At 29.0% G+C, this 13,785-nt stretch overlaps 1 protein-coding gene across 1 annotated transcript in view; it reads right to left on the minus strand.

Moving 5' to 3' along the window:
- The window catches only part of LOC107442988 (potassium channel subfamily K member 1), a 57,852-nt gene that overhangs the window by 5,299 nt on the left and 38,768 nt on the right, over positions 1–13,785 (minus strand). The window contains exons 3-4 of the mRNA XM_071187798.2: positions 7,142–7,353; positions 2,073–2,259 (exon numbers count right to left, since the gene is read on the minus strand). Of these exons, the coding sequence (XP_071043899.1) occupies positions 2,073–2,259; positions 7,142–7,353 (399 nt within the window). The remainder of the gene's footprint in view (positions 1–2,072; positions 2,260–7,141; positions 7,354–13,785) is intronic.

Here is a 13,785-nt window from a genome sequence, read left to right on the forward strand (position 1 = left end):
ATAGGTATCATTTTAATAAATAAGGGAGAATATCTCCAAATTTTTAAAGAATATTAGATAATTTTCTGTGGGGTAGCAATTCTCAAAAAGTTAATGCAAATTCAAATTTTTACAGAGTGGAAGACAGATTTATATTTTCTATAGAATTCAATTTTAAGTACTTTTTGCAAAAATAATTAAAAAAAAACTCACAAATTATTGCAGAGGAAGTATCATGTCCCCTCATATTAAAACTATATTTGTCATAGTCATAATCTATGATTGCTTAAAGCTTTTAGGCTTAATGGGGCTTTTTTCCTTTTCATATTTAATTATCAAATCAAGTGACAAGGTCATCATGATTTAGGATTAAAAAAAAAGATTTTTAGATCCTGAAGTAACTATTACTATTGTATAAAAATTTTGAAGTACAGTAGAACCTCAATTAACCGAGCTTCGATTAACCGAGGTTTCTGTTAATCGAGCCGATAATGAAGTATGTTTTTTTCTCCTGATATTCTTGTAGTATAATCATTGCGAAAAGTGGTCTCTGTAATTCAATAACTCTTGTTCTATATATAAATTAGTAAACCATAATTAATGAACAGTAATTAATGAACTATAATAAATAATTTAAAAACTATAAATTTATGGCAGAAATTTGGTATACATAAAATTACCATAGGATATTCCTCAAGACATTGCTTATGATAAAATTTTACCATATACTTTTACCACATACTTAAGGCAATTATTATTTCCCATATACACTTATGGCAACAATTTGCCATACATTGAAGGCAAAGGTGTATGGCAAAATTTTACCGTAGGCAAGACCTTATAGGAATATCCTATGGTAATTTTTTCATGGTAATTTTTTTTATGGCAAATTTTCTTAAGTGGAATGAGCCCTAAAAAATGACCACGCATTTTAGTTCACTACCCAGCTCTACCGCCCCCGAAAATACTCAACTTCCAAGAAATATTACAGCACCTTCAGAAGTCAACAGGGACAAACAATGCTTTGTTTCCACCAGGTGCAATGTGTTATCGGACTGCATTTTTTTTTAACAATGTACTTTTGCAACAAAGGTAACAGAATATTTTAGGAAATGGTAATGCAAAATTAACAAATTAACGTATATTAAATTCATAAAAAATAAAATAATTTCTTGAAATTTGTGTTATTTTTAAAAATGCATCTTTTAGTTTGGAATTTTTTTCTTAATTATTTTTAAAATTATTTTCCGTTTAAAATTTATTACTAGTAGTTAATTTCTCTTTTAAATTTGTTGAACTATCAAACATAACTTTATATATGTTTATTTTTATCATTTAAAAAACTTTTTTTAATTCAAAAGATGTTGAATTTGCGAGCAAGGCGAGTTTTTAGATACAGTTTCTATTAACCAAGATTTCTGATATCCGAGGTACTAGCGATCAAAATTAGCTCGGATAATCGAGGTTCTACTGTACTTAAATAAATTGCAAAGCATTTCAGCGCAAAAGAAACGAAAAGGAACGAGAACGCTCTTGTAGTAAACAGACAACTGCTTTCATTCTGATTGGTCCATTCAATTCTAAGTGACGTCTAAGTATGCTTCTCTTCTGATATTCTTAGGCTTAATACCGAATTCGTAAAAAAAAAAAAAAAAAAAAAAAAAAAAAGTTCTGCATTGTTTTGATATAACTGTTAATTCATGGGCAGTCAGATTTTGGAGAACTTGTGAATTTATGATATCAGATCAGCAAGAATCATATAACAAAATATAGTCTTTGACAAAAAAAGAAGCCGCACAATGTAAAGTCCGGCAGGGAAGTTAACTTTTTCGCAAAAAATAAAAAAATGAATAAAATTGAATATAAGACATCCTTAATTAGAGACTTGGAAAATTATTTGATATCCAAAAGCATAAATATACTTGTAGAAAAAATTTAAAGCCCAATACAATGGATAAAAAATGTGAGATTTATCCAAAATTTGGCGTGGCAAATTTTTCAAAGGTCTTTTTGTACAACAAAACCTACTGCTACATAGATTTTGAAAAATTTAGTTCTTTTCACAATAAAAATACTTTAAACACAAAACATACCTGTAGTACAAACTTTATAAAGTGGTCGGTAAGGTTGATTCAAACTATCTCCTGGTATTAAATCACCGAGTCCAACAGTTGTCAGAGATATGAAGCAGTAATAAATAGAGTCTAAATAATTCCAATTCTTTTCTAGTGCCGAAAACACTCCGGCAGGAATTAGAAAGAAGAAGATGAAAACAATGAGCTGAAATATTAATACTGGTTTCAGTGACATTTAAAAAAAAATCAAAACACAGTATTGGTACTTTAACTTATGACATTGGTACATTGAATCATGATATGATGAAAAAAAATTGTTTTCAGCACTTTAATATTTTGTTAAGTTGGAACACTGTTCCCTTTAATAAAGCCTTGTCTACGTAATTAATTTTAAAAAAAGGATAGATTTGTATATAAAAATAGTTTAATTTGCTGCAAATTTGATTGCTATCATGGTTAAATGTGCACCAAAATTTTCAACATGATTTTATTTTATTTATTTTTTTAAATGAAATAGTAGTTAGCAAATAGAAATTTTTGATAAATTTCACAAATGTTTATTCTCTTTTTTGCAGTGCGTGAAATAAGAAAGGTCACCAGCATAACTTTTGATCTAATGATCAGAAAGGGGTGACCTTAAATATGCTGATTAGGTAATAAATGCTGGTAGTAGAAACTATCAGCTTAAATATGTTGATAGTTCAGATTATATTTTAAGTTACGAAATCAGGCGTACCTTTTTTTCGACAAACTTCTATAATGCTTGATCCTCGAAATATGGGAGGCAGCTGCAATCTGGGAAATATGATTCTAATTGTTTGGTGAGGAGAGCGGTAGTAAGTTTATTTAATGTAACTAGTAGTTAATATTAATATGAATCGAAAAATTTTTACTCACAATTATTAAATTCGTTTATTCAGAGATAATTCGCCTTGCAAATTTTTTTTAATAATTATTAATTATTTTTTTATTATTTAATTTAATGGCTGAAAAATATTTAAATAGTAAGGTATACAAATTTTTACATTATTTTGAAGAATGTAATTTTACATGGCGAATTACAAAATTTGTACGAAATCGGTAGAATTGTTTAGATGTTATCAAATATTAAAAAAGTCGTATACTTAAAATTCGATTTCTCAAGAACTATATCTTACCGATTTCGTTTAAATTTTGTATTTTGCAATTTAAAATTACATTGTTTAAAATGATGTAAAAATTTGAATTCCTTACTATTCAAAGTTTTTTGACTGTTATTAAATTAAGTAATAATTATTGAAAATTATTTTCACCTTGGAATTATAATAGACGAATTTTATAATTTTGTTCAAAAATTTTTCGATTTGCTTAAAACATTTTCGAGATATGGCGAAATATGCAACAAGTGAAACGGTCCAGACTTTCGACTGCTCTCCTGATCCAACTATCGGGATCCAAATTCGTCGAAAATAATGTATATTTATTCAGATGTAGGATTTTGTGTCTAATTTCGTAACTTCAAATATCGTTTGCTCTAACTAATTAGCATATTTTAGGTCACCCCTTAAAACCATTAAGATTGAGTCTTAGTACTTGAAGATACGATCATTAAATCAAAAGTTATTCCGTACGTTCCATTTTTTTTTCGCATTGTACCTTTAAAAATAGTTTCAGAAAGTTACTACACATCACATTTATAGAAAATAATATTAATTGCCATATAAAATGGGGATTGAGATGTGATGCTAAGGTAGTTTCTCTTCAAGAAATTGATTCCAAAAGAAGATGTTTTTATATAGTTTTGAAAATTCTGGCTCAATTTTTTAAAACGCTTAAACTTTGACGAAGAAAGTTTTTCTGTATAATCAAACGCGCTGCGTTATTTTGTATTAAGGAACTATTTTAGAAGTTTTAGAGCATTTTTTTAAATTAATAATTTAAAGTACAATTGGAAAATTTTTTTAATGATTAATTCAGACAAAAGATTTTATTGTTAAATACAAATAATTTTTTCAGGTAAAAGTGCCCCATAAACTTAGTATTAGCAATGATTTTCCTCCTTAATTGGGGTAAGTATACAATGTATATCTTAAAAAAGATAAGAAAAAAAAATTGGATCCACATTCTTGACCTTTACGGCTCCCAATTACAGCACCCCTTTCAGAATAATGACCAATACATGAAGTTGCGTTTGCTATTTCATAGACGCAATGTTATTTTAACACCAATTTGAATGTCCTCAATGATCTGGTCATTCTCAATATAACGACCGAAATTTATTTTTTTTATTCCCTTGAACATCACTTCAAAAATTAGAGCCAAACATTTTTACAAAATACTCCCACTGACAATAAGTCATTTGATTTAAACCACTATTTCACAACACGTCATTAAATGTGTAGCACCTTTAAATCCCTTTGAATAAAAGAAAAATAACAAGGATCCGGAGATTCATAACCCATGCCATGTTTCGTCAACAATTTTAGCTGTCAAGATAACAATAATTGCTTTCAGGTGCTTTAGTGGGTATCCCATTGTCACCCTCTAAAGAGAAATTGGCTTAATACTCTCTTGGCATGATATAGTTATTTTCTCTTGGGGCTTACCTAATAAAGAAGTTGCTATATATACAGGTATGAAGAAAGATTTTTCTCTATCAACAAAAGTGAGATTGAATTGTTAGGTGTCAAAGAGAGAATTACCTTTCCAAGAAGGAGCTATTACTTTATTATGACTAACCACCATTTTATGAGTAGCTAGCTTGTCTCCGGAAACAAGATATTATGTAGTGTTTGTGCCAATTTAAGTAAACATTAGAATTAAATAAAATTTCAATTATCAGAATATTTTTTCTAAACATTGAAAATATTCTGATCGAAGCCGTCACATTTAAGAAGAATTTTAATTCCTTAATAATTTTCTTAATTGTAGCTCAACTCTAATTTTTCACAGAGCCCTATGAAAACCTACAATAATTAAAATTAATTAAATCGATCGTGATGTTCTTCTTCTTATCATTATAATTATTAATTTCAAACTATACAATTCATCATCTGTATCAATGAGGTTTGAAAATTAAACACATATAAGAATTTTAGCATAATAAGGTGATTTCGCGGTAAAAGCATAAACAGAAATTATAATTTTGTTTCTCAATTTCATGAGATTATAAATAAAAAATTTTCTATATACTGATATTTAAGGCATAGATACAAACTTGCGAAAAAAAATTTAAGAAATAAATTAATTTCATTCGTCATGTGCTGTACAGAACTGTGAAATCACCCAATAGTCTTAATTGTATTAATAAAATATTTTCATATAATTTTATTTATTATTATTAATCACAACATTGTTAAATGTGGTTTTATAGTCAACTCACTTTAAGTCTTGAGTTCTGAGGCTTTCCTTTTTTAATCGTTGCTTTCTTTTTCACAAATACATTTTTCGAAAATTTATTAAGTTTCTGAAAAATCCAGTTTAACTACAAAATTAGTTAAATATAGTTGTTTGGTTTTGTCATACGAAATGAAGGAATGTAAATCAATTCTCTCAGTCCAAACAATTTCGAAATTTCGATGAAATTATGTTATATACAAGATAAATTTTATGTACAAAAAGAAAAACTTTTTTTTACACATAAGAGTATTCCATAAACAACTCCCTAAATTATATTTTTATAATTCTTTTCAAAAGTGAACTTGAACTATTAGTCATGTTAAATCCTAGATAGCAAAATAAGTTTTATTTTATCGCAGCAAAAACCTTTTAGTGTATACTTAAAAAGGTTTGTTATGTGATTTACGACAGGTTCTCGTGGTTTTTCTCTCTGTGGTTTTCTTTTGTAATTTAACTCAAATGCTGGTTACTTCAATCAAAAAGTCCTCCACGAAGGCTAATTTCTCCCAATATTTGATCCAGGAGTTCCCTTGTCTTCGCGATTGGATCAAAAATTACAAAGAGTTGAACATTGATAGTCGTTAACTCAAAATTGGGGTGGTTGTTCAACGATGGTTATAAACATATGTCTAGAAATAATCAAAGTTTCATATTATTTCATCGAATAGTTTTTGAGTAGTTACAGTGGTAGTGACAGCATTTTTGCATGCTCGGCAAAAATGTTCTGAAACAGCGGTAACGGTGGCAGTAACTTTTATTTTATATAGTATTATAACATAAAAATAAGTAATTATCTGAAATTATTCGTTTAGATTCCGAATTCTTATTAAAGTATTACATTTTGTAAATATTATTGGTATTTTCGTCAGAGCCGTTGTTGGGCAAGCAAGTGTGGCACTTGCCCTAGGTCCCGAATTTCTAGGATTATAGAAAACCCCTTGCCAAAGTGGAATTTAAAAAAATTTTTTTTTAATAAACATGAATTTTTATTTTTTGAAAACTTTATTTTAATTCATTATTATTAAATAAGAAATTAAATTTGTATTATTTCATTCTTTTTAATTACTTCCTCTCCTTCTTTTTCTCATTTGTATTCCGTTTGAGAAAACCGGTTGTCTACACATTTTTAATTACTAATATTGCTATTAAAATCACATAATTAGAAAATAAGACATGTTGAATATCCTTTGGATGATAATTTCAATGATTTACATAAATACAGTTCCTCATTTTTTAAGGTCTGACGTCTAATATATCATTGATAATATAAAACTTTTCAGAAAAATTACAGTCACACTATTTCGTTCTTAAGAACAAATTGGGGGTAAAAAATTAAATAAGTTTCATAATTTTAAGTAACATTTTAGTTAATTTCCCAAAAGTGATTAATTTCCCCAAGCTCCCCTTCCCCGGTAGAAAGGAAATATGTGAAACCCCCGAGAGAATTTTCTGTTCACAGCCCAGCAAAATCTAGCGATTGCTCTGAATTTTCTTCACTGATGATGTAAAGACCTAGAATTACTTATTATAACGACCGTTTTCGTTTGGATGACAAGGGTCGTTATATGAAGTGCTGAATGTGTATGTAAATGAATGGGTTGCCATACATTTGTATACTACAATGTTAAAATTTCAACCGAAATAAGAAAAAAATAATCCAATTCTGAAAGAAATTCTAAATAACTACAATGAATCTTGTTAGGACTTACTCCTATGCCAACCAGATGACCAATGCGAATATGAAATGGTTGATACAGATGGCCAAGTCTTGAATTCAGGAACTGAAGAAATAAAGTTGTTGGTATAAGTAATCTTTCTACGAAGGCAGTTAAAAGAATTAAAGTTAATGGAATTCCAATCAATCCGTAAACTATGCAGAAAATCTTTCCTCCTTCTGAAAGGGGTGCAACATGACCATAACCTGAAATTACAATTTAAGTTAAAAATACAAAAACTCTTATTTTTATTTATATTTAGTGACACGTATATTTTTTAGATTTTATTCAATAAAATATCTCACTTGAAGAATAAGAAAACAAATACAATTATTTTGACTATCAGCATTATACAAGAAAATTAATATATTGATGTTTTGAATTTGAAAGAAAAAATGTGGAAATAATCATTATTAGTAAAAAAAAAAAATTATACAGGGTGACCGATGGTCATAATTTAATTAGAGGTCTTTAAAGCCCGACGCAAGAATACTGCTGGATTTAACTCGATCACATTTGCAGTAGTATATACTATTTGCCAAGGCAAGGGGTGCGATTGTTCCTGCTTTCCAGTGGTGCCATCTGTGGGCAAGAATTCGACTCCAGACACACTCATATGTCACGTCCGCTTATAGGGCGGATCCATACATTCATCCACAGATCATAATTTTGACCTGAACCAGAGAACGATCAATCTCCAATTTTGTACCCCCAGAGGTATAATTTGTTGTGGGAGCATGGAGGACTTCCTGTGGCCTAGTAGATACTATTTAGACTATGGGAATTAGATTTTTTAAAAAAATGGTTTGATTTTTAACTACTAACACGGTCCTTAAAAAGGGGTACATATTTTGTGAAAAAAAAATAGACAAATTTCTTTGTATTAATTTTCCCTTTAAAATTTAAATTCGAAATCCCTGATTTCACAATTGGATATATATTCCGAATTATTAAGCGTAGCGGTGAATACAACTTATTAAAACGCATCTTGTTTTTATTTTTACTTTTGCTACAGCAAAAACTCGTCCTAGGGAGTGAAATGGCACTGTAAGGCTATATATTTGATTAAATAGACATAACAAGAGCAAAAAATAATCATTTTACATGCATTTTTATATTGGCGACGAATTACACAATCATGCTTTTCTTTTGTAAAAGCGTGTTGTATTCAGATTTTTATATAGAAACGAGGTTATTTATAGTTAGACTATCTAAATTTAATGCATGTATGCCATACAGGCATGCTATTCGCTTGCAAGCAATTTGTTTTTACAGTGATGCAGCTACGCAGCTACGCAGCTACGCAGCTTCACAGCTACGCAGCTTTTACAGCTATGCAGGGTCACACTTAATATTCTGGGTGGATCATAAAAGATGGGCAAAACTTGGAGAAGAGCATATCATAATCATTGCTCTGCTTTTTTGGCAGTTTAATGCAGTTTAGGCAGTTTCCAGTTTAATGCACGATTCTTGGGCCAGTAAATTCGATTTATAGGGTAGTTACTCACCACTTCTTCTAAATAATTCAAAGGTTTATGTGATACGCCACTTTGTTACAGTTAGGGCGCGTAGAGCCTTTTAAAAAGTTGGCAAAATTAACCGAAAATGTGCAAATTTTAGTTGGCAGTTCTCTACCGTTTTCAAAAATATTTTGTCGAATCCGGAGCAGTTGACATCTTTGCTTAGACATTAAGAATTGAATATCATCTATTTATACAAATAAGATATTGATTCCAGGGTATTGATTTACGTTGGTATCTCCTTTTTTTCACCTAACCCATTTCAGACCTAAAAGAAAATTAATGACGTGCACCTGTGGCACCGAGGTTCCGTTTGTAGGGGGAGGGTACTATTTCCATAGAGGGATTTTACATAGGGGACAGAATACTTTTCTCCAGGAAAACAACTTGAAAGGGAATTTTTTTTCCCTTACCATCGTTCAATAACTCTCGTTAACATATACACCCTTGTGCAAATTAATTGAAACAAACTTTTTTTTTCGTGTTTTTTAAAGAAGATGTTTTGGGGTTGTTTCGGTTACAATGGAGTTGGACCTTTGCAGCCTATTGACGGTATGATGCGTTCTGAGCAGTACATTACTATTCTGGGTAAAAAAGTTGTTCCAGAGTTGAAGAAACGATACCCTGATGGAACAGGGATTTTTCAACAGGATTTAGCTCCTTGCCATACGTCCAAAATTGTCAAGAAATTCATGTCTGAGAATCAAAATGAGACATTGGAATGGCCAGGGAGCTCTCCGGATATCAACCCAATTGAGAATCTCTGGGCCATATGCAAGAATCGCCTATTAAATATGGACTGTACAACTATGGAAAAGCTAATCACGGCGTTAATTCATGTGTGGTACAAGGACACAAATATTATAAATGACTGTAAAAAATTAGTGGAATCCATGCCGAATCGTGTCCAAATGTTAATAAAGTGTCGTGGAGATCATATTATGTACTAAAAATTTTTGAGTTTGTATAAATTTAAATAAAATAGCATTTTCTCTTAGTTTTCTGAATTTATTGAGTTTGCTTCAATTAATTTGCACGAGGGTGTACCGTTCACCGTTTCAGAGCCACTTTCGAAAATGTCTGAGTTAAAATATATAAAAGCTTCCAGAAATGGTAATCTCTTGCTTCACAAAAATTATCTTTACAATATATATCGAAAATATAAGGGCGACACGATTTATTGGAGATGCGAAGATAACAATTGCAAGGCAAAAGTAATAATGAAAAATGTTTTCATAAAAAAGTCGCATGAAAATCACGGGCATGCACCCGATTTTGATAAAATTAGAAGAAAAGAATTTTGTAATAAATTGAATTACGCGATTATTTAATTTAAACATTAATTTCATTTTAATATTTTTGATATAATCTTTTTTTGATATAAATATAAAAGCAAATTGAAAATTTAATTAAAAAAACTCATTTGATTAGGGTCGTAAACAAGAGTCTGTGTTATAAATCACATATTTAATAAGAAAATCGCTCATTCATTTTATACAGTAAGCAGACATTCAAAACAACTTTTTAAACTATTAAACATATTGCTAATTTATTAATAAAATTATTTTTATATCAATTTTAAAATACAAATTTTTATGTAAATTTATAAATGCCATTTAAAAAATAAACAAACTGAAATTTAGTTACAACTTTGAAAGTTTATTCAAAATAAAATCTATTCATTTAGAAAATATAAGATTAATTCCCAGTTTAGATTATATGACAATCTATTCTTCTAAAAAATGGTAAGGCTAGAAATAATTCCCTGCAATTTGTAAATTAATGTAAGTTGTTTGAACAATTAGAGAACAGTTAAATATCACAATTGAAAAATATAATTTAATGAATACTGTTCTAAAGTTAATACAGAATAAAAATTTATTAATTTAGAAAATATTGCATAGACTTACAGCTAATTAACTGTACATATTCCTGCTAAGAAAGTGGTACAGATATATACTTAGTGTTTTGCATTTTTAAAAATGAAACAACTAATTCTTCTAAATATGAAGATGGCTTCATGACGATTTCTTTGATAATGAAAAAAAAACTAAAGTAGTTTCTATCAAACTAAAGAGGAAAAATGAAAGATGTAAAGAAAAAAAAAAGAAGTTATTTTTCACAAATATTGAACAAAAAAAGTTAATCAATCAAGTTTAAGTTAGTATTGATTTTTTAGTTACAGCTACTCATCATTTAGTTACTCATCATTAATATAAAAGTGAAAATAAAAAAACCTAAAATTGGAAATCATAATAAAATTTAAAATTTTTTTTTAAACTAAAAGAATTACTTGTCTCCTTAACAGTTTTATATTTAAGTTTATGATCAGTTTTATACTTACAACAGTTTAGATTCAATTTTATGATAGATTTAAAAACTGTTGAAGTGTCCTATACCAAATTTATGTATGCATTAAATTTAACAAACCTCATAATAATTATGCCTAGAATAACTGTTAATCCATTGTATTCTTCGCAAATAAAAATATTATATATTTTACATACTAAATAATGGTAAGTGCAATTACTAAAAATGTCTCGTAGATAAAATGCGTGAAGAATGCTATTATGCAGAATTTATGTTCACATAACTTATCAGAAAAATATTAAGTAAATATAATTTAAGAAATGAGCCAAAAATGTCTTAATTAAATTTTGTTTTCTTTACAAATTTTTAAAAAAATATTTCAGTATCAATATATATTATATAAGTATCAATCATATTATATAAGTATCAATGTATGGATGCTTTAATTTGCAATCTTTTAATATAGGGTACTTTTAAAAAATTGAACTAATTTTAGTGAGTAACTTATGAAAGATGGTTTAATAAAGTTTCATACCATATATTTTTTTTCTTCATATTCTGCAGATTTGAAGTATCCTATCGAAAATTTACAATTTTAAAATAAAAACTAATTGTTGTTAATTCATTATTAAACTATGCTTATTTTTCTTCTTTTAAAAAAGAAACTAATATCTAAAGTCACTAAAATATATTGATATCAAAACATAAAGGAAAAAAAATAATAATTATAAAAATTTAACGAATAGAGAAGAAGATTATTAAAAAATTTAAAAAATTCTTTTAACACAGAATTTTTTTATCATAGAACTAAAAATATAAATTTATGAAATTTGGACCAAACTGAGCCTATTTATATAGGAAAATAATTAGCAATTTTTTTACCAGGCTAATAAAAAATAAAGATTAATTAATTACTAAGATTTCGTGCAAAACTAAAAAAATTACTTCACATCAAAAGTGAAGGGTCCCGAATACAAACTGCACACACATGTGCAAAAGACTAATATGCGAATTCTGAGCCACGGTGGCTTAGATGATAGATCATTCGCCTTCCAATGAGGAGTACCGTGTTCGAATCCAGGCACTGCCTGGTCGATATGAATACTACATAATTACGATGTGAAATTCAAAACAAATCCGGCCCTTTCGGCATGCTAAATGTGTTTTTTCCCGATTAAGTTCAGCAGTTAATATTTCTTAAACTAATTATTGAATGTTATTTTTTTATTCCATTGTTCTCTACTTTGCATTTTTCTTCACACCTTTAATGTTTCAAAGTGCTTTGTTTTGCACAATGTATATATATATATATATATATATATATATATATATATATATATATATATATATATATATATATATATATATATATATATATATATATATATATGGTACCAGCTCCTGTACACAAGGCTGTAATCTAATCTCAGTCCTCAGATCCGTAAGCTAGAAGTACCGCCAGTCAACGTAAGCTGAAAGCTGATCCCTGTGCTCGACGAGGAAGCAGTGGGGATTTCCCGGAGAGAGAGCGCGATGGAGAACGAACCAAAAAAGACGTGATGATATGCACTCCAAAGAGGAGTTATACAAAACTTTTAGACGAACTCTCATTTATTATTTTTTTTGTTATTTAATCGTTAATTGTTAATCGTCCGTCCTTATGTAAATTTAATCTTCAATATATATGTTTTTGTTAAAGAACGTGTCTTTTATTTAAGACGACCACTCATGCCATCCCCACAAATTTCAGAAGTGGGATTCTAAAAAAAAATTGATGATAAAAAATTGGATTATGAAAAAAATGGGATTGTGAAAAAATTGAACTGTGAGGAAATTTCAATTTGAATTGAAAACAATTTTCATTTTCCTCGAAACAAATACTTTTCATTCTCGTGAACAATAAGTAACCGAAAGACGTTGTGATGAAACTTTCGTTTCTTGTTTAAGCTCATATCTGCAACAACAATTGGGGTATTGTTCGCTCATGTGCGACTGCCGCGCCACCCCTGTGTGAGAGACTTTATATATACCTTGAGAACTTCATAAATGGCGGACGTAGTCCGTGAGCTTTTAAAATAAAGTATTCTACAGTCCATTGCAAACCAGTGTTGTTATTTACGAAAAAGACATTTTGAGCAATCGATTAGAGTGACCACAAACATTTGGTCCGTCGAGCCGATTTGAGGAGATCACTTACAGTGAATAGAAAAAACAAAACTGTGTGTACAATGCTCGTGTTATTTAACAATGGAATTTATATTATCTTTGAGAGAAATACTTAGTGAGTGAAAATAAAAAAGAAGCCGAAATTCTGAGGTAAGAGCAATTTCCCTTGTTTCATTCATTGTGCAAAATTTACTTTGAGTTATTCAGTTTGTCTATTTACATTGAGTTATTTTAGTGTGTTTAAAAAATGTCCCTTAATAAACTAAAAAAAGACGAATTAAAAGTCGTCACAGACGAGTTAAGTTTAAAAGTTGAAGAAGGGGCAAGAGTTATTGATATAAAGAAGCTAATTGAAAATAGTGAGATTTATAAAAACGATAGTGATTTCGTTCAGAGTTTGATTAATAATATTCTTGAGGAAAAGAAAAACAATTATGAGTTAGAAAAAGCTAAATTAGCTCAGTTAGAGAAAGATAACCAAACAAAAATAGAGTTAGAAAAAATTAAACTCGCTCAGTTAGAGAAAGAAATTGAATTATCTAATGCGCGAAAAGAATCGCACTATTCTTCGAAATCGGAAACTATTAGCGAGCTAGAGCCGCCGCACCGTCTCGAAGATTTAATAAAAAGTATAAAAACCCT

Source organism: Parasteatoda tepidariorum, chromosome 11, assembly GCF_982258835.1.
Source record: "Parasteatoda tepidariorum strain Cologne lab strain chromosome 11, Ptep-v5.0, whole genome shotgun sequence".
Classification (NCBI taxonomy): Eukaryota; Metazoa; Arthropoda; class Arachnida; order Araneae; family Theridiidae; genus Parasteatoda; species Parasteatoda tepidariorum.